At 46.4% G+C, this 20895-nt stretch overlaps 1 protein-coding gene across 1 annotated transcript in view; it reads right to left on the bottom strand.

The window, feature by feature from the left end:
* CEP89 (centrosomal protein 89) overlaps positions 1-20895 on the bottom strand; it is a 67232-nt gene that overhangs the window by 19855 nt on the left and 26482 nt on the right. The window contains exons 7-15 of the mRNA XM_053604616.1: positions 19559-19601; positions 18746-18961; positions 17120-17262; positions 15867-15917; positions 15613-15696; positions 13283-13386; positions 10391-10506; positions 6874-7054; positions 497-664 (exon numbers count right to left, since the gene is read on the bottom strand). Of these exons, the coding sequence (XP_053460591.1) occupies positions 497-664; positions 6874-7054; positions 10391-10506; positions 13283-13386; positions 15613-15696; positions 15867-15917; positions 17120-17262; positions 18746-18961; positions 19559-19601 (1106 nt within the window). The remainder of the gene's footprint in view (positions 1-496; positions 665-6873; positions 7055-10390; positions 10507-13282; positions 13387-15612; positions 15697-15866; positions 15918-17119; positions 17263-18745; positions 18962-19558; positions 19602-20895) is intronic.

Genomic DNA, 20895 nt, shown 5'->3' with positions numbered 1-20895 from the left:
ACCAAACAACAATGACAACTACAACCAAAAAATAGCTGGGCATTGTGGCGGGCACCTGTAATCCCAGCTATTTGGGAGGCGGAGGCAGGAGAATCGCTTGAGCCCAGGAGTTGGAGGAGGTTGCTGTGAGCTGTGATGCCACAGCATTCTACCCAGGGCGACAGCTTGAGGCTCTGTCTCAAAAAAAATAAAGGAATCCAATGATCCCACAGTGACTTTAGGGGACCTGATCAGGAGAAACTTCTAGCACTTCAAGCCTCAGGGTCATCACATGACTACAAACCCCATCTGAACCATCAACTTGAGAAGTGGTGGTCAGTGCTGGTCAGTGCTGGTCAGCCGAAAAGCTGACGCTGCACTTACATTCTGAGATCTAGAAATTTCAATTACCCTTTTCCATTTTGCAGCCACTATTAGAAAAAGAAGAGATAAAGGTGATAAAACGGAACATTCTCCGCCTGCCTTTTTTTAAACCTTGAGGAGGAAACAAACTCACCTATTTGTTTTCTGGGCCCTTCTGAGTTCAGCCTCCAGCACTTTGTTTCTCGCTGTCAGACTGCTCTTCTCTAAGACCAGGCTCTTTTTCTGCATTTGCAGGACCGTCAACTTCTCCGTCAACTCTTCCATCTCAGCACTTTGTTTCTCTTCTTCCTTCTGTAACCGACTGAAGGACAAAAACGTTATAAGCACGTACACAGCAGAGGCAGCGCTGCCAGAGGAGTGATGAGCTGCCCCTTCCGGGAAGGCCTCTGTGGGAACATCTTTCCATCCCAGGCCCCAGACGACAGGACGGAGGAGGTGGCTGGGCACACACTTCTTTTTTTTTTTTTTTTGTAGAGACAGAGTCTCACTGTACCGCCCTCGGGTAGAGTGCCGTGGCGTCACACGGCTCACAGCAACCTCTAACTCTTTGGCTTACGCAATTCTCTTGCCTCAGCCTCTCGAGTAGCTGGGACTATAGGCGCGCGCCACAACGCCCAGCTATTTTTTGGTTGCAGTTTGGCCGGGGCCGGGTTTGAACCTGCCACCCTCGGCATATGGGGCCGGCGCCCTACTCACTGAGCCACAGGCGCCGCCCAACACTTCTTTATAGCAATAACTTAAACACATTTTTTCTGGAGACAGAGTCTCACTCTGTCACCCTGAGTTGAGGGCTGTGGTGTCACAGCTCACAGCAACCTCAAACTCTTGGGCTCCAGTGATCCTGCTTCAGCCTTCCCAGTAGCTGGGACTACAGGTACCCACCACAACATCTGGCTAGTTTTTCTATTTTTAGTAGTGATGGGTCTCCCTCTTGCTCCCTCTGGCCTCCAACTCCTGAGCTCAAGTGATCCACCTGCCTTGGCCTCCCAGAGTGCTGGCATTACAACAATTGTGAGCCACCATGCTCAGACCTAAACTTTTTTTTCCTACAGTTTTTGCTTATGTCTGTGCACATATACTTATTTGCACCCATTCCTTCCAGAAAAATATCTAAGACCACTCAATTTTTTATAGTTTTTACAGAATTGCCAGGAAAAAGAATCCTAAAATGAATCTTATTTGATAGCAAAGTAATTATAAACCCATGTTTTTAACGATCCAAATGACAAAGAACAAAGGGGGCACTTGTTTTTTTTTTGTTTGTTTTCTTGCAGTTTTGGCCAGGGCTGGGTTTGAACCTGCCACCTCTGGCACATGGGGCAGGTGCCCTGCTCCATTGAGCCACAGGTGCCATCCATAAAGGGGGCACTTGTTTTGCTGCAGAGGACCAGGACCTGCATCCTCGCCGTGTTCTGCAGGAACGTCTAACAATGTGTGATTTTAAGATCAGCTTGCCACTGTAACTTAAAAATATATAAAATCCAGAATTCATTTCTTTGAGAACGAATTTACCTATTATTTTATTGGATAAATAGTTGACGTGTATTAGTAATAAAGGGTTAAAGAAGAATGTTGAAAATACAAAGATGTCTGCTTCTAACTGAGGTAGAGTCACACAGACCAGATTTACCCTTCAGCTGGAAAACCAAGCAAAACATAAAAGCAGCAGCTTTTCAGACTTCGGGCGACAGGGAATGCAGTGCTGTGACCCCCGGGGGAGTGAAGACAAGAAACTGCGCCCGCTGCACCCCACCGCCTGGCAGAGAGGAGAACCCAGGGGGAAGCTGCACACACTAAAGTGGAGCCAGAGATCGAAGAGCAGGGTGGTGGCGGCTCGGGCCCCGTGGCTCAGTGAGTAGGGCGCCAGCCACACACACGAGGCTGGCGGGCTAACAACAATGACAGCTGCAATAAAAAATAGCCGGGCGTTGTGGCGGGCGCCTGTAGTCCCAGCTACTCGGGAGGCTGAGGCAAGAGAATCGCTTAAGCCCAGGAGTTGGAGGTTGCTGTGAGCTGTGACGCCACAGCACTCTACCGAGGGTGACATAGTAAGACTGTCTCAAAACAAAACAAACAAACAAAAAGATCAGGGTGATGGACAGGAGGGCGTTTCCCAGGGGAAAGGCTCTGGAGTGCTTTCGGGGGTCACTGCAAGTCTTCAGCAGAGTGCTGACGGTACATGCGTGAGATCAAAGGGCTCAGGGCTGAGGGAAAACACAAGCAACGCCGAACAGGAAACAGCACCTTAGCCCCACTGCCAGAGTAAAAAGACCTTCTGATGTAAGGAACATCGGTAGAACCCTCCTGAGAGCATCACTGCATGAGCAGTGGAGCTGAATTAGCCCTGCTCTAAAGGCTGTCAGCCGCCCCAACAAAAGCAAACGCTGAGAGGAGCCCCCTGTTCTCTAGTAAGTTAAGTGTGCACCAGGACCAACTCTAACATTATCTAAAGCGGTGCAATAAACCTGGCATCCAGCAACATGAAATCTACACTGCTCAGCGTCCAGCCAGGCCGGAATAAACAATAAAGTATGAGCCACCATCTGGAGAGGAAATACAATCAAAAGAACAGATGAGACGTATGAGAGACGACGGCCCTGGCAAGGAAGGGTTGAACAGCTGTTACGAATGCGCTCCGTAGGTTCAAGAGAGTAGAGACAGACAGCCCTGAGGAGCGGAGAAGAGGAAAATGTAAAAGGCTCGAATGGATCTTCTAGAAATGGAAAATAATAGTGTGTGAAGCGAACACCACACTGGGCCATGAGGCCAGATTAGACTGCGGAAGAGAAGATTAGTGACTGTGAGGCAGAGCGGGGGGCTGCGCGAGGACCACACACAAGGGACAAGAGCAGGGGCTGAGCTGAGCACAGGCCACGTGTGGATGGGCCAGCGGTCCCAGGAGCAGAGATAACAGAGGGAAAACCAGAGAGAATATTAGAGAAAGGACAGCTAGCTATTTCCAAACTGGATGCAAAACACAAACTCACAGCCTCGAGAAGTTCAGGGAACCTCACGCAGAATAAAGAAACCACATCAAGACACATCCAAACCAGACTGCCAAAAACCAGGGCCAAGGAAAGTCCCTTAACAGCAGCCTCAGAGAAACCGCACGTTCTCTGCAGAGTAGTAAAGACGATGACAGCAGGTTTTCCACCAGAAACATACAAGCCAGAAGGCAGGGAAGAGGTCAGCTTGGACTTCTTCACCCCGGGTCATATTGTCTTACTTATAAAATGTTATCATTTTCCCAACAGAAGTGATACAATTCTTTATATTCCTTTCTATTTGTGAAATTCTGTAAATAAATGGTTCTTTCCTTTCTTTTTCCTTTCAAAATATCATTTTCTAAATATTTATTCCTATAAGCATATTCAATTAATTTTTATAAGTTTTTGTTGCCACCAATTTTGCTGAAATCCCTCATTTCTAATGATTTATTGGCAGATTCTTCTCTATATGGATCGTATCACTTATGGGCAACATCAGCTTAGGTTCTTCTTTCCACACCCTCTGGTCTTCCTGTCGCATGCCCTGTGCAGGGGACTACCCCGACCTGGGGCGAGAGGGTAATGTACTGTGCCAGTCTCACCAGGAAAGCGTTAACATTTCCCAACTTAGTGTAGGATTTATTTATTCATTTTTCTTGAGACAGAGTCTTACTATGTTACCCTTGGTAGAGTGCCGTGGCATCACAGCTCACAGCAACCTCAAACTCTTGGGCTTAAGCGATTCTCCTGCCTCAGCCTCCCGTGTAGCTGGGATTACAGGTGCCCACCACAATGCCTGGCTTTTTTTTTTGTTGTTGCAATTGTCATTGGTATTTAGCTGGCCCAGGCTGGGTTTGAACCCACCACCCTCAGTGTATGTGGCTGTCTCCATTAACCACTGTGCTACAGGTGCCAAGCCAGCTGGCTATTTTTGTTACAGTTGTCATTGTTGTTTAGCAGGCCCAGGCTGGGTTCAGACCTGCCAGCCCCGGTGTATGTGGCTGGCACCATAACCACTGTGCTATGGGGGCCGAGCCTATTTTTTTTTTTTTTGAGACAGAGTCTCAAGCTTTCGTCCTAGGGAAGAGTGCTGTAATGTCATCATAGCTCAAAGCAATCTCAAACTCTTGGACTCAAGCGATTCTCTTGTCTCAGCCTCCCGAGTAGCTGAGACTATAGCGCCCGCCACAATCCCGGGCTATTTTCAGAGATGGGGGTCTTGCTCTGGCTCAGGGTGGTCTCGAACCTGTGAGATCAGGCAATCCACCCACTTCAGCCTCCCAGAGTGCCCTTTCTTTAAAATTTTATACCTATGGGTGGAGCCTGTAGCACAGTGGTTAGGGCACTGGCCACATACATGGAAGCTGGCGGGTTTGAGCCCAGCCCACAACAGCTAAAATCAACAATGACAACTGCAACAAAAAAGTAGCCAGGCGTTGTGGCGGGCGCCTGTAGTCCCAGCTACTCAGGAGGCTGAGGCAAGAGAATCGCTTGAGCCTGAGTATTTGAGGTTGCTGTGAGCTGTGATGCCACAGCACTCTACCCAGGGTGACATAGTGAGAGTCTGCCTCAAAAAAAAGAACTTTATACCTAGATTCCCAAATGAAAACGAAATGTAATTTTCCTTTCTTACATTGTCACTGCTTTTGGTCTCATTAAATGAGTCGGGGTGCATTAATTCTTGCTCTGTACTCCGGAAGGGTTGATGGAAGACTGGAATCACTTCTTCTTTGAATATCTGTAGAACTCTGTGAACGTGTATGTAGGTCTGCAGTTTTCTTCAAGGGAAGATATTTCTATTTAACCTTTCATGATTAATGGACTATTTGGAGTATTCTTTTTCTTTTGACTTAGTTTTGGCCAGTTGTATTCCTCAAGGAATTTGACTATTTCACCAAAATTTTCAGATGTATTCACATGAGCTTTTATTTCTAGATGCATAAAATGTAAGCACCTACTTGGTGAAGTGAGCTGATCCTGTCTGCTAAGTAGTGTTTTTGTCCCTCACATCTATCTTGTCAGAGATTAAAAGTTACCACCTCCCTTCTGTCTGTTTACGCTGGAGTAGTTAGGACAGCTTTCCCTGCTCTTTTACTTTTGACCTTTCTGTACCTTTATGCTTGAGACACAAATCTTAAAGACAACACAGAATTGCTTTTTATTTCATCTTTTAACTGGAGTATTTAGTGCCTTTTGCTGTCACCACCGACACGTGTGTGGCTTTCACTCTGGCTCTGCTCTTTCCCTACTTGTCTACCTCACACTTTCCTTTCTTTATTTGCCCTCATTTGGATTTGTTTTAAAATTTTTTTTTTGAGACAGAGTCTCACTATGTCACTGTTGGTAGAGTAACGTGGTGTCACAGCTCACAGCAACCTCAAACTCTTGGGCTTAAGTGATTCTCTCTTGCCTCAGCCTCCCGAGTAGCTGGGACGACAGGCGCCCGCCACAAGGCCCGGCTATTATTAGAGACTGGGTCTGGCTCTTGCTCAGGCTGGTCTCAAACTCCTGAGCTCAGGCAATTCACCCACCTCAGCCTGCCAGGTGCTGGGATTACAGGCCTGATCCTCCGGCCAGCCTGTGATAGTTAATTTTACGTGTCACCTTGGCTAGGTTGCGGCACCCTACTGTTTGATCAAACACTAGTCTAGATGTTGCTGTAAAGATACTTGTTGATGTAATTAACACTTATAATCAGTTGCCTTTAGGTGAGTGGTTCTGTGGACCTCAACCTTCCTAATGCCATGGCCCTTTAATACAGTTCCTGTGGGTGGCGACCCACAGGTTGAGAACGCTGCTTTAGGTGAAAGAGATTACTCTAAATAATGTGGTGGGCCTCGTTCAATCAGTGAAGCCCTTAAAAACAAAAACACGTTTCCCAAAAAAAGATTTGAGCCTCAAGACTGAAACATAGAAATACTGCCTGAGTTTCCAACTGGCTGGCTGCCCTAAGGATTTTGGACTTGCCGACCCCACAATTGTAAAAGCTGATTTCCTAAAAAAAAAATGTATCTATGTGTGTGTCTCTCTATACACGTATGTATGTGTGTACACACCTATCACCCTACTGGTTGTCTGTCTCAAGAACACGGACTGATACGCTATTTTCACTTGCCAAAGATTCTTTCTTATTTTATTATTTTTTAGAGATTCCCTCGCCCTCGGTAGAGTACCATGGCATCACAGCTCACAGCAACCTCCTGAGCTCAAGCAATTCACCTGCCTCAGCCTCCCAGAGTGCCGGGATTACAGGCATGAGCCACCAGGCCCAGCCCAATTCTACTACTTCAAATTATCTTTGGTTCTGAAACTAACAAAGACTGAAACAGCAGAGGGGGAAAGGACACACGAAGTGTGGAAGGCAGCCTTCGAGGGCAGCCAAGGTCCTCCTCTGATAAAACACTTTCCATCTCGCTCTCGGCACCTGTGCTGATCCAGGTTACAAAAGGCTCAGAGAGAGACTGGGCCATCTCTCTCCACTCTCTCTCCGATAACGTGCATAGCGACTCTTTTAAACCTTTACCTTTTTAATTCATTTACAATGGAAGTGTGAACTTCCAGTGAAATTCTGCGGTGCAGGTGTGTGCTGAGCTCCTGGCGCTCGGCCAGTAACATCTCCAGCTGCTCCTGGTTCTCCCTCAGCTTCTTTTCCTGGTCCTGGGTTTTAGTCTCCAACAGCATGAGTTGTTTAGTCAGCTTGGAAACTGAAAAACAAAAGAGAAAGATAAAAACTTGGCAAAGAAAGACTTCATAAAACATGATTCCTGGTTACCAGGAAATAATGAGAGTTAGCTCAAAGAAATGATCTTTTGAAAATCATTAGGAATCTTAGAAATTAATATCAAAAGCCTTGTACTTAGAAATAACTATCCCCACAGTAAGCATTCACTAACTACACATTTTTTATTTTTTTTTAAGTAGGGTTCATAATAACATTTAACAAGACATAATTCTAGTCTTCAAGAAACTGAGTTTTCAAAGACTAAAGTCTTTTTTTTTGAGATAGAGTCTATGTTGCTCTCTATAGAGTGCCGTGGTGTCATAGCTCACAGCAACCTCAAACTTGGGCTCAGGTGAGTCTCTTGCCTCAGCCTCCCAAATATCTAGGACTATAGGAGCCTGCCGCAATGCCCCAATATTTTTTTTTTTTTTTTTAGAGACGAGGTCTTGCTTTGGCTCAGGCTGGTCTCGAACTCCTAAGCTCAGGCAATCTACCCGCCTTGGTCTCCCAGAGTGTTGGGATTACAGGCATGAGTCATTGCGCCCGGCCAAGATTTTCAAGATTTTTAAACATATCAAACATGGCCAAACTAATAGCCAAACTTAATTATTTTTCTTCTTTTTCTTCATTAAGTTTTTATGTTTTATGTCCTGTATCTAAAGTAAATCATAAATATTTTCATCCCATGTGACACAGTAGTTAAGTAATAAAATATTTCCTGGGTATCTGTTAAAAGTGGCACTTAAGGGCGGCGCCTGTGGCTCGGTGAGTAGGGCGCTGGCCCCATATGCTGAGGGTGGCAGGTTCAAACCCGGCCCTGGCCAAACTGCAACAAAAAAATAGCCGGGCGTTGTGGCGGGCGCCTGTAGTCCCAGCTGCTCGGGAGGCTGAGGCAAGAGAATTGCGTAAGCCCGAGAGTTAGTGGTTGCTGTGAGCCGTGTGACGCCACGGCACTCTACCCGAGGGCAGTACAGTGAGACTCTGTCTCTACAAAAAAAAAAAAAAAAAAAAAGTGGCACTTAAATCTTTCTACTCTATAAAAACATTCAATTGATCAAAGTAAATAGCTGTTTCTGGGGAATGGGAAAATAATATAGGCAACTGACTGAATCATAAATGTCAAAAGGGGGCAGTGCCTGTGGCTCAGTGGGTAGGGTGCCAGCCCCATATACCAAGGGTGGCAGGTTCGAACCCAGCCCCAGCCAAACTGCAACAACAACAAAATAGCCGGGCACTGTGGCGGGCGCCTGTAGTCCCAGCTACTCAGGAGGCTAAGGCAAGAGAATTGTCTAATCCCCGGAGTTGGAGGTTGCTGTGAGCTGTAATGCCACAGCACTCTATCGAGGGTGATAAAGTGAGACTCTGTCTCTAATGAAAAGAAAAAATGTCAAAAGGTCTGCCTTGCCCATGTGCCCAGAAGAATTATTATACCGGTTCAGATCTGGTGTATGCAAGAAAATTAAGCTCAGTAAATAGGAAATTAAGACTCCTGTCATTTCCAACCCTAAGAACAAAGGTAGCGGCTCAGCCACTCTCTGCTCCCTCCACCCAACAACGTAAGAGTAAAGGAAAATAGACCTCGGCCATCCAGGTCTGTGGAGAAGTCACACGGACGAGAGTCCCGTGGAACGCTGAGTGCTTCCATCTTTAAACACCACCTGGTCATCAGAAACACGTCAAATCCCAGCCCAGTAACTTCAGCAACAACAGATGCTGATGAGGAACTCTTTTTTCGTTTTAATTTTTTTTTGATTCAGAATCTCACTTTGTTGCCCTCTACAGAGTGCCTTCGTGTCACAGCTCACAACAACCTCAGACTCTTGGGCTCAAGCGATTCTCTTATCTCAGCCTCCCAAGTGGCTGGGACTACAGGAGCCCGCCACAACACCCAGCTAATTTTTTAGAGACGGGGGTCTCGCTCTAGCTCAGGCTGGTCTCAAACTCGTGAGCTCAGGCCATCTGCCCGCCTTGGCCTCGGGAAGTACAGGGATCACAGGCGGGAGGCACCACGCCCGGCCGGGAACTTGTTGTTCTGAGTGGAGAAGGGGGGTCAGTAAACAGGCAAATACAGAAGGAAGCAGAGAGGAAGGGCTGCACCTGCTCACACGAGGCAGCTGGGGCTTCAGCTTCGGTCCTGTATTATTCTTCACTGGGAAAGAAAAATCAATAAAGCAAAAGGAAAAATGCCACTAACTTTTGAGCTCATAAACTTTGGTCCAAAGTGGAAGAACAACTCTTAACCAGAAGTTAACTGTCATAGGCTGTGAGACTCTTACGGACAGGGACACACACGGAAGGTAGCTGACCATGATCTAACCCACAGCAATCTAACCTCAACACCCACAGCTCTGAAAGAAGGAAAGAGTGTAGAGAAATTCATCATACTCTAATAACTCTGTGCCCTGGGTTGAGTGCTGTCGCATCATAGCTCACAGCAACCTCAAATTTCTGGGCTCAAGTGATCCTCTTGCCTCAGCTTCCTGAGTAGCTGGGACTAGAGGTGTCCACCACACCCAGCTAGTTTTTCTATTTTTAGTAGAGACAGGGTCTTGTTCTTACTCAGGCTGGTCTCTAACTCCTGAGTTCAGGCAATCCACCAGCCTCAGCCTCCCAGAGTCCTGGGATCACAGGTGTGCGCCACCACACCTGGCCCAAAGAAATGATGTAGAGAGTGTACTTACTCCCTTGACAAATATTTGGAAAGAAAACCTTGTGTCATTTCAAATATTTACTTCACATGATTCTTCCCATTTCCAAGGTGTGATTTTACACTAAAACCAGTTCTGCCGAGCCTAGAGTTACCACTGCAGCTGATTTAGCAAACATATGCAATGATGAGAGAGAGACTTTCTCAGAGAAAGCAATCAGTGTATTAAAGGTAATCCTGGGAATACTAGAAATAGCTGTGTTTCAAAAAGACGATGGCTCGGCGCCCGTAGCACAGAGGTTATGGTGCCAGCCACATACACCAAAGGTGGCGGGTTCAAACCCAGCCTGGGCCTGCTAACCAACAATGACAACTGCAACAAAAAATAGCCAGGCATGTGGCGGGCACCTGTAGTCCCAGCTACTTGGGAGGCTGATGCAAGAGAATCACTCGAGCCCAAGAGTTTGAGGTTGCTGTGAGCTGTGATGTCACGCACTCTACAAAGGACAACATAGTGAGACTCTGGCTCTAAAAAAAAAAAAGAAGAAGAAGAAGATATTCTACAAAACACAATTTTTTCTCTTTTAAAGAGGGGCCTGGGCAGGAGGCGATGCCAGGGTAAGGAGACACAAAAGCGACCCCCAGCACAGCCACCCCCTGGGAAGACCTCACCTTCTTGCAGATGCTCCTGGTGGGCGTCCTTAGCTTTGGTTTGCTGAAGCTCCAACTGCTCTATTAACAGCTTGTTTTCCTCCAAAACCAGTTCTGCTTGAGTCTGAAGCTGACGCCTGCAGTTGATTTACAAAATGAGACACTGTGACTCAGGTGCTCAGTCATCACAGAAACACTCTCGACTCTAAAAGATAGCCAGGCTCGGTGCCTGTAGCACAGTGGCTACGGCAACAGCCACATACACCGGAGCTGGTGAGTTCAAACCTGGCCCGGGTCAGCTAAACAACAGTGACAACTGCAACCAAAAAAAGCTGGGCATTATGGCGGGTTCCTTAAGTGCCAGCTACTTGGGAGGCTAAGGCAGGAGGATCATTTGAGCCTGAGAGTTGGAGGTTGCTGTGAGCTGTGATGCCACAACATTCTAGCCAGGGTGACAGCTTGAGACTCTGTCTTAAAAAAAAGAGATCTGCCTATGGAGTGTGACACTGACAAACCCAAGGACTCCCCATCCTCCACCCCCAGCGAAGGACAGCAAGTGAACTGAGAGTAACTGGGAGGCCCGGCACAGCACAGGCCTGTGGGTCACCCTGCACGCACAGGCTCCACACTAGAGCAGAGGCTAAACTCCAATCCCAATAGCACTGGACTGGGGAACATTGCCAGCCTCAGAATAGCTGAAAGCAGGACCTGTCATTGTTTCCTTTATTTGTTAATTTATTACATTTTATATTATTTTACTTATTTTTCAGAAACAGGGCCTTGCTCCACTGCCTAGGCTAGAGAGCAGAAGTGTGACCTCAGCTCATTGTAACCAAGAACTCCTTGACTCCCAGGTGATCCTCCCACCTCAGCCTCCCAAGTAACTGGGACTACAGGTGCCCCTACCACACACAGATACTTTTTCTATTTTTTTGTAAAGGGGGTCTTGCTATGTTGCTGAGGCTGGTCTTGAATTCCTAGGCCCGAGGAAGCCTCCTGCCTCAGCCTTCTAAAATGCTGGTACTACAGACGTGAGCCACACTGCCCGGCCTATGTATTTCATTTTAAGGAAACATAAACAAGTTTGACTTATGGCTACAGGTAAGGTCAGGGAAAGAATCTGAGGTTCCATTTTCTCATAAAGGCTCTTGAGAGCCAGTCTCACTAAGCTGCTTTCTGGGGCGCTGTCAAAGATGGTTTGAGGACAGACATACTAGGAACCCTGAAAAAAGAGAATCCAAGCTCAGCAAGGGAAACCACAGTGCACACGGATCCAGGAGCTGCCAGGCCAGTCCCAGCCACGTATCGGTGACCACAAAATCAGGTGAGCCAATTCCAGACTTTTGGACATCACATATGAAAAATATGAATTTTTCAGTGATGTTAAGACATTTAAAAAACATTAAGTAGGCCAGCAAGGTGACTCACACTGTAATCCTAGCAGGATTTTGCCCATCTCTATAAAAAATAGAAAAATAAGCTGGGAGTGGTGGTGTCCACCTGTAGTCCCAGGTACTCCGGAGGCTGAGGCAGGAGATCACTTGAGCCCAGGAGTTTGAAGTTTTAATGGGCTATAATGAATGCCACTGTGCTCTATGCCAGCAATAAAGTGAGACCTGAATCAAAAAAAAAAAAAAAATTAAGTTGTTTTTTTTTTTTTTGTGGAGACAGAGTCTCACTGTACCGCCCTCTGGTAGAGTGTCATGACGTCACACGGCTCACAGCAACCTCTAACTCTTAACTCTTGGGCTTACGCGATTCTCTTGCCTCAGCCTCCCAAGCAGCTGGGACCACAGGCACCCGCCACAACGCCCGGCTATTTTTTGTTACAGTTTGGCGGGGGCTGGGTTTGAACCCGCCACCCTCGGCATATGGGGCCGGCGCCCTACTCACTGAGCAGCAGGTGCCGCTCTAAAAATTAAATTTTAATTAAATGACTAAATATAACCTATCTACTAAATGTCCTGCCTGGATCTTGCCTTTGGAATGTTTAAACACATTCACTTTTTATTATTCAATTAACAGGCGTTTGTTGCTGCTGCGAGCAAGACTGGGGGAGGGGTCACATATAAGGATGAACAGGACAGGGCCTGCCCTTAGCTCACGCAGGGGAGAGGGAGGCAGCCAGGACTGGCAGGCACAGCGCGACGTCCCGGATGGCCGGTGTACAGGACTGCATCAGAAACAGAGACAGAAACAAGCCCAGAAGGGAGCGCTCCTGACAAGCACCCCTGAGCAGGCTCCTAAAGGGTAGAGAGTGCGGAAGTGGGGAGCACAGGGAGCAAGGACAGGGAGCTGTCGGGGAGGTGGACCAGCTCGGCCTGGGCTTTATCCTGGGCTTTGCGTTCCCAAGCCCAGGGACCCACAGGAGCATCTAAGAAGGGAGGGTTTACAATACGCCCCAGAAGAACACCACCTCGGAAAATAAAAAGGGGAAAGTAACCATATTTCAGTCTAAGAACCTATTTAGAATTTTTTTTTTTTTTTTTAGAGACAGAGTCTCACTTTATCGCCCTGGGTAGAGTGCGGTGGCATCACAGCTCACAGAAACCTCCAGCTCTTGGGCTTAGGCGATTCTCTTACCTCAGCCTCCAGAGTAGCTGGGACTACAGGCGCCCACCACAACGCCCAGCTATTTTTTATTGTTGTCGCAGTTTGGCCGGGGCCGGGTTTGAATCCGCCACCCCGGTATATGGGGCCGGCGCCCTACCCGCTGAGCCACAGGCGCTGCCCACCTATTTAGAATTTTTAAAGTCATCTTCAAACTCCAAGTTTAGGATAATTCTCTGGGATCTCACTGTACCTTATTAATAGAAACTCTCTGTTAAAATATTTTAGTTAAAGAAAACGTAGTTAATGATTTCATAAAGTGCTGTCCTGTTATCTTTTGTCTTAAATCTGTAAAGCACTTGCCGTTCCCGGCGGGCGGTGGGGCAGCTCCCGCTCCGCGCCCGGTGCAGCTCTTCGTTTTCTGTCACCACTTCTTGGACTCGACTCCTAAACATTCTCATTTCCTCCTGAAATAAAATTTATGTAAATTGTAACACAGACACACATGCCCTCCTTTCTTAGTCCTAGTGCTGTCACTGCGGCTAAAATCGAACGGTAGGAGCCACTGGGTCAAGGGCCTCCGAGCACCAGCCTTGACTCCAGGTAGCAGCACCGAGCGCGGCCCTCCGGGAGCTCACACCCCCACAGACCAGACACAGGGGACAGCTGGCCACAGGCGGAGTACCGGGCACAAAGAACCCCCGCTTTCAAATATTCAGTTGGGTAAGATTTTTCTATAATTGCCAAATACCTGAAAAATTAAAAAGAAGGATTAAACAAAATGCATAGATGCCCATAAATGCTGTAACTTTTCCTTTGTTTAAAGACTTAAGAGAATAAATTGAAGTTTTTTTATAAAAAAAAAACAAAACAACAAAAAAAACATTTTTCATTTAATTAAAAGCCAGATCTGGTAGGGAAAAGGTTAGTTAAATGGGGCTTGGAGGCTCTTCACTCTGCTCCCCAACAACACAAGGAAGCCTGTCTTACTGACAGCGGTCCGAGCACGGCGTCTACAGTCCCTCGTCCCCGGGCCCCAGTGTGAAGTCTGTCGCGCAGCCTGTTCTCAACCCCCGTCAGCCTGTTGAGGACACTTCAGCGGAGCGGCCTCCGTCACAGCCAGCCTGCCCAGCTTCAAGCATTCTATGTTCTCCTCCACTGAGAATCTGAGGTGCCAAAATTCACTCTGGGGTGCAACTCACTCCTCCTCTCTCCTTTCTGCCTAGACACAGGCACCAGTTGCCGGCAGCCTACTTGGTTTTCTTTATGGGACAGGGAGGCATCAGCAAACTAAACCCTGCAGGCCAGCTGCTTGTTTTTGTAAATAAAGTTTTATTGGAACACAGCCTGTCCACTATTCACAAGCTGTCTATGGTAGCTTTCATGTTGCACAGGTGAATAGTTGTCAATACAAACTGCACAGCCAACAAAGCCTAAAAGACGACATTTATCAACTGGCCCTTTACAGAAAGAGTATGCTGACCTTGATTTAGTACCAGATTAATTCAAGCTCTTTGAAAATTAAGTATTCAACACCAAGACTAGAGAAAAAGTTCAAAATTGCCTTACACAGGACATGGACATGGGACAACATGACTGAGAAGGAAAAGACCCTTTAACAGACTCATAAAGGACCCTGACAGGCCCGGTGCGGGGGCTCAGGCCTATGATCCCAACACCTTAGGAGGCCAAGGCAGCAGAATCACATGAGTCCAGGAGTTTCAGACCAGTCTGATCAGCATACTGAGACCCTATCTAAAAGAAACAAACAAAAAAAATAAATAAAAGAAACAAAAAACAAGGGCAGCACCTGTGGCTCAGTGGGTAGGGCACCGGCCCCATATACCGAGGGTGGCAAGTTCAAATCCGGCCCCAGCCAAACTGCAACAAAAAAATAGCCAGGCGTTGTGGTGGGCACCTATAGTCCCAGCTACTTAGGAGGCAAGAGAATCACCTAAGCCCAAGAGCTGGAGGTTGCTGTAAACTGTGACTCCATGGCACTCTACCACGGGTGATAAAGTGAGACTCTGTCTCTACAAAAAAAACAGAACAACCTTGTACCTGTGGATCCCATAACAACCAACACCTGTCCCCTGGCTGCTTCCAGTTCCAGAGACCTATTTGGCCACTTAAGAGAAGACCCCAGAGACAAGCAGCGCCAAGGCAGAGGGCAAGTCTGCAGCACCCCAGAGGCTGGGTTCTCCTGCAGAGTCAGAACAAGCTCTGCTGCCAGAAGCCTTCCCATGACACAGAGCAGAATATGGCAGAAATGAATAAAAATCTCACTTCCTAACCACTTCCAGCAGCTAAATAATTAGACTTCTCGGGGTTAGCTCTTCCTGGAATTAAGAAGCATCTAAATTTGCCTAAAACACCCCCAGCCTATGCCCTTCTGTCTGCCCTAATGTCCCTTTTAATGGTGCGTCTGCAGCTGGAGTACCAGGAAAGAAGGCTCCCAGTGCAGCGCCGGCCGCCCCTCCACACCCCCACTCTCCCCCCACTCCAGGGGCTCCCTCACTTCCTCCCCCATTCCTTCTTTCCCTCCCTCCTTCCTCTCCCTCCCTCCTTTCCTTCTACAGACATTTGACCCTCTACTGTATGTCACGTACATCTACCTTCAAAATATTTCTGCAATATCTGAAAGGATCTTATTTTTCTAAAACTCGTCTCTTGAGTGGCATTTGCCAACCTACCCTGAGGGTGGCGTTGAGCTCGTCCTTCTCCTTCATCCTGTCTTCGTAAGCCAGCAACAACGGTGACAGGCGCTTCATATCCACCTGCAGGTGGAAGAGCGGAAAAGAGGCTAGCATGTCTGTCTCACATCTGAGCACAATCAGCAATTTTTTTAAAAGGCAAGAAGACATACACTTATTTTGGAATCGTTTTTAATAACTATGCAAGAACGGCCCTGAAAATATGGGTGTGAAATTAAACAACTCCCACTTACCAACCAGGGTGGTATAGGACCCTTTGATGGGAGGCCTTTGATATTTAAACTCTAGGAATAAAACACACAGTGAAGACAAATTAAACGATGCTTCCCCTGAAATAACAAGTCTTAGACACTTGCCACTCACTAAGTAGTCAGGACACTACAACACCATCATTGTTTTGAAGGATTTTCTGGTCTAAAAACAGGGAAGTTTTCTGACACACATGAACATTATACATATAAGTAGAAAAGGACAGAAGGCTATAAATGCCTTAAGGGTGACACAAACTAGAATCTGCAATGGTTTAAAAGGAAGAGTGATCAGGCAAGACTGTCATGGAGAACGTGGCGTTTGCAGGCCAGGCACGGGGGCTCACACCTGTAATGCTAACACTTCGGGAAGCTGAGGTAGGAGGGTCATTTGAGGCCAGGAGTTTGAGACTAGCCTAAGCAACACAGTGAGACTTACTTATTTTGTTGTTTTTTTTTTGAGACAGAGCCTCAAGCTGTCGCCCTGGGTAGAGGGCAGGGGCATCACAGCTCATAGCAACCTCCAAATCCCGGGCTCAAGTGATTCTCCTGCCTCTACCTCCCAAGTAGCTGGGACTACAGGGGCCCGCCACAATAACCGGCTATTTTTTGGTTGCAGCTGCCATTTTTGTTTGGTGGGCCCAGGCTGGATTCGAACCCACCAGCTCAGGTGTATATGGCTGGTGCCTTAGCCGCTTGAGCCATAGGTGCCGAGCCAGACTTACTTCTTTAAAAAGGAAAAAAAAAGGAAAGAAAAGAAAAATTACTGGGCATGGTCATATGTGCCTATAGTCCCAGCTACTCAGGAAGCTAAGCCAGGAGGCTGACCTGAGTCCAGGAATTGAGGCTGCTATGAGATATGATGATGCTACTGTACTGTACCCAGGGCAACAAAGCAAGATTCTGTCTCAAAAAAAAAAGAGAGAGAGAGATCCTCTGGCCTCCCGAGTAGCTGGGACTACAGGCCAACACCACCACACCTGCAATTTTTCTCTATTTTGTAAAGATGGGGTCTTGCTCTTGCTCAGACTGCTCTCAAACTCCTGACTTCAAGTGATCCTCCCACCTCAGCCTGCCAAAGTTCTAGGATTACAGGTGTGAACCACTGTGCCCGGCTTTGAACATCATTTTTTAATATCAAATCATAATAAAGAAGAACCTCTCAGGATTGGAAATCAATTCAATAGTAAATGGCTAACAATCTAAAAAGTCTAATTTATTGTGATGAGAAATTTTACCTCTTCCTTGGACAGATGTCTGAATTTTGTCTGATAACGACTTAGTTCTACATTCAAACGATGGACAGTCATTTTCAACCCATCATTTTCGTCCACCAATTCTTGAGCTTGTTTTCTTAGATAAAGTAACTCAGGTGTGGTAACTAGTAAAAAAAAAAAAAAAATTAATATTATACTCTAAGAAATGATAACAAATTTATGAGGATTTTATGTAAATTGCTAATCATCTGCTTTTCTTCTCTTTTAGACTCAGAAGAAGCAATGAATGACTACATGTATAATAAACATAAATGAATAAAACTTGTGTTTTTAACCATTGAATAGTCAACATTCTACTGGAAGTTTTTGCATATAAAATAAAGAAAAATAAAAATGTTAAGTTAGAAATGAACTGTCATTGTTTTGGATGATATAAAAATATGTGCTTTGAAAATCATATAGAGGGCAGTGCCTGTGGCTCAGAGGTATAGGGCGCTGGCCCCATATACAGGAGGTGGCGGGTTCAAACCCAGCCCTGGCCAAAAACTGCAAAAAAAAAAAAAGAAAGAAAGAAAAATCATATAGGGCGGTGCCTGTGGCTCAGTCGGTAAGGCGCTGGCCCCATATACCGAGGGTGGCGGGTTCAAACCCGGCCCCGGCTGAACTGCAACCACAAAATAGCCGGGCGTTGTGGCGGGCTAAAACGTTGTAGTCTCAGCTACTCGGGAGGCTGAGGCAAGAGAATCACTTAAGCCCAGGAGTTGGAGGTTGCTGTGAGCTGTATGAGGTCACGGCACTCTACCGAGGGCCATAAAGTGAGACTCTGTCTCTACAAAAAAAAAAAAAAAAAAGAAAAATCATATAAAACAAATGGAAAATGTATTAGAACTAATAACCTTCCCACATGCTATTAATAATAATGTTTTACTGGAAAACATAATAGAAAATAGATCCCACAAAATAAAAACACAAATAACATAAATTATCTAGAAATAAATGTGCCTAGGACAAGAGTTATGCAGGGCCTATACCAAGAACACTAGCACCCCTTTACTTAAGGCCACATTAGTTTTACATAAATAGGAAAAGGTATAGAGAAAATACTAGTAAATATTCACATAACCTTGGAGTTAAAAAAGACTTGAGACCAAGGGAATAAGCCACAAAAGAAAAATATCCTATAAGTTTAGCCAAATTATCAACAAACTAAGAAAATATTACCCACGTGACAAAGGACTAAAATCTGTAAAATGTAAAGAGTTTCTATATATCAATAAGCAGTGTCTCAATTTAAAGTGGACAACTTCATGAAAGAAAATGACCTGTAATGATACCAAAAATATTTTGCGTTCATCAATAAAAGAAGAAAATTTTCAACGCGTGTGAGGCTATTAATAAAAGAAACTTAAATAGGGCGGCACCTGTGGCTCTGTGAGTAGGGTGCCAGCCCCATATACTGGAGGTGGTAGGTTCAAACCTGGCCCTAGGCAAAAAAAGAAACTTAAATATTACAACAAGGTATTAGTAACATAGATGTCAACAAATATCACCAACATAAAATGCAAACCCTCCAAATAAATAACAGACTGAGGGAAGTGGTGCCTGCTGAACGTGCTGAACGTGCTGAGCGTGCGTGTGCTCGCCTACCTCCCTGGGACGCGGCCGCCCGGCCTCCCGGCTCTCCCTCCCCGCTCTCCGCTCTCTCCAGGTTGAGCCGAAGCTCTTCCATTGCTTGTCTCGTGCCGGCCAGCTGCAGGGTCAGGGTCTGATTTACGTTGTGCAGGCACACGTTTTCCTCTTTCAGTTCCTCAAATCTTTCTTTGGTTATTTCTATACATCTTTGACGTCCTCTACCAGTTATATCTGAAGAGGTGCAGGGGAAAAGTTTAAAAATATTAATTGATATTTACAATTTTACATCAAAGTCACACGAGACCTTATTCCAAAAACCACGCGGGCAATTACTTCAGGTCAGGCCTGGTCCTGCATTTTTTGGGCCCTGGGAAGAGTGGCTTATGCAGGAAAGAGGGAGCGGTCTGGAAAGGATATGCGGTGGCAGGAAGAGAGGTGACCAGGGGTGGGCAGGGCGGGAGGACGCCCTGCACACTGTGATGTGAGTGCAGAGGCCACCTGCAGGGCGCCAGGAGCCAGGCAGGCGTCCAGAAGGAAGTGTGGGAACGGAGAGGCTATGTGTCAGGTGGCTCCCGCAGGGCCCAGCAGCTGATGGGGGTGTGGGCAGTGGGAGGGAGCAGATGGAGGACCAGCACCCAGGTCTGTGTGAGGGAGACAATGACCCAGACAAGACGTGTGATGTGAAGAGCAGGCACACAGGACTCACATGAAAGCCAACAGCCTTGACAGGGCAAAGAAAAAGTGACCTTTATTTTCAGATGAGATTATTCTGGGTACTCTCTAAAACAATTATACTTTCCATCATGATGAAATTCAAGAGGCAAATACCTGGGGAGGGTGGAGGTTTTTCACGCAACAGAGGTTTTCCATCCTAGGGAAGAAAAGGCATCAAGAGGAAAGAGTCTCAGCATCTCTCAAAATAAGCACAAGCAGCCACATCATTATAAGGAAGGTCTAGTTACGCACAACTTCGGCCCCTTTATTTTGGCTCTTTTTCCCCCCCAAAGTCTCACTCTGTCACCCTCTATAGAGTGCTGTAGCATCACAGCTCACAGCAACCTCAATCTCTTGGGCTCAAGTGATCCTCTTGCCTCGGTTTCCTAAGTAGCTGGGACTATAGGCACCTGCCATAAGGCCCAGCTGGTTTTTCTATTTTTAGTAGAGACGGGGTCTTGCTCTTGCTCAGGCTGGTCTCAATCTCCTGGCCCCCTCAGTCTCCCATATACGGGCCACTGCACTAAGCCTGGCTCTTGGTCTTAGTTTTAGTTTTAGAAACTTCAATATCCACTCTCTTGTAATCGAATCCCTCCTGGTACATTCTCTGAGGCAGCAAGGAAAGTCTGTCTGAGCTTTGCTCCTGCCTTTTTGCCTGTGAGCTAGTGACTGTGCCTTTCTGTGCAGGACCTGTGAGCAACAGGTGTCAGTTCACGTTTGAAAGCACGTGATACAGCACAAATCGAGAGCAGAGATGCACAGAGCAAACTCCAGGCAGGACTTTCCTCACTGGGGCAGGCAGAAAGGACCCTCAACTGCAGGCAGGCACATCTTCAAATGCCGAGGTCTTACAGCCAAGAGAGGACTTTGGACTTTTGTTAATTTTTCCTTACACATTGGTGTGATATTAAGTTGCTAATCCCTGCTGAAAAAGAAGATACAGTTATACATTACCTCTACCAATAAATGTTTAATTTTTAAAATTGATATGAACATAAAACTTAAGTTAGAACTATTTCCATGTTTGCAAATTAGCTAATTGTCTATTCATTCTATAAATTACGTAAGTGGCTTCTAACCCTTTAGTACACCACTTTCATGATCAAACTATGGAAAATATGAATTTCCTCATATTTTAAGAGTATTTAAAAGAAATATTCCATAAGAGGCTCAGCGCCTATTGCTCAGTGGCTAGGGTGCCAGCCACATACGCCGGCCACATACACCAGAGCTGGCGGGTTCGAACCCAGCCCAGGCCTGCTAAACGACGACAACTACAACAAAATAAAATAGCTGGGCGTTGTGGCGGGCGCCTGTAGTCCCAGCTACTCAGGAGGCTGGGGCAAGAGAATTGCTTAAGCCCAAGAATTGGAGGTTGCTGTGAGCTGTGACGCCACGGCACTCTACCGAGGGTGATAGAGTGAGACTCTGTCTCAAAAAAATAAAATAAA

Source organism: Nycticebus coucang, chromosome 10 (assembly GCF_027406575.1).
Source record: "Nycticebus coucang isolate mNycCou1 chromosome 10, mNycCou1.pri, whole genome shotgun sequence".
In the NCBI taxonomy this organism is placed as follows: Eukaryota; Metazoa; Chordata; class Mammalia; order Primates; family Lorisidae; genus Nycticebus; species Nycticebus coucang.
The sequence above is the reverse complement of the archived record's forward strand: the minus strand, read 5'-3'. Positions and strand labels throughout refer to the sequence as shown.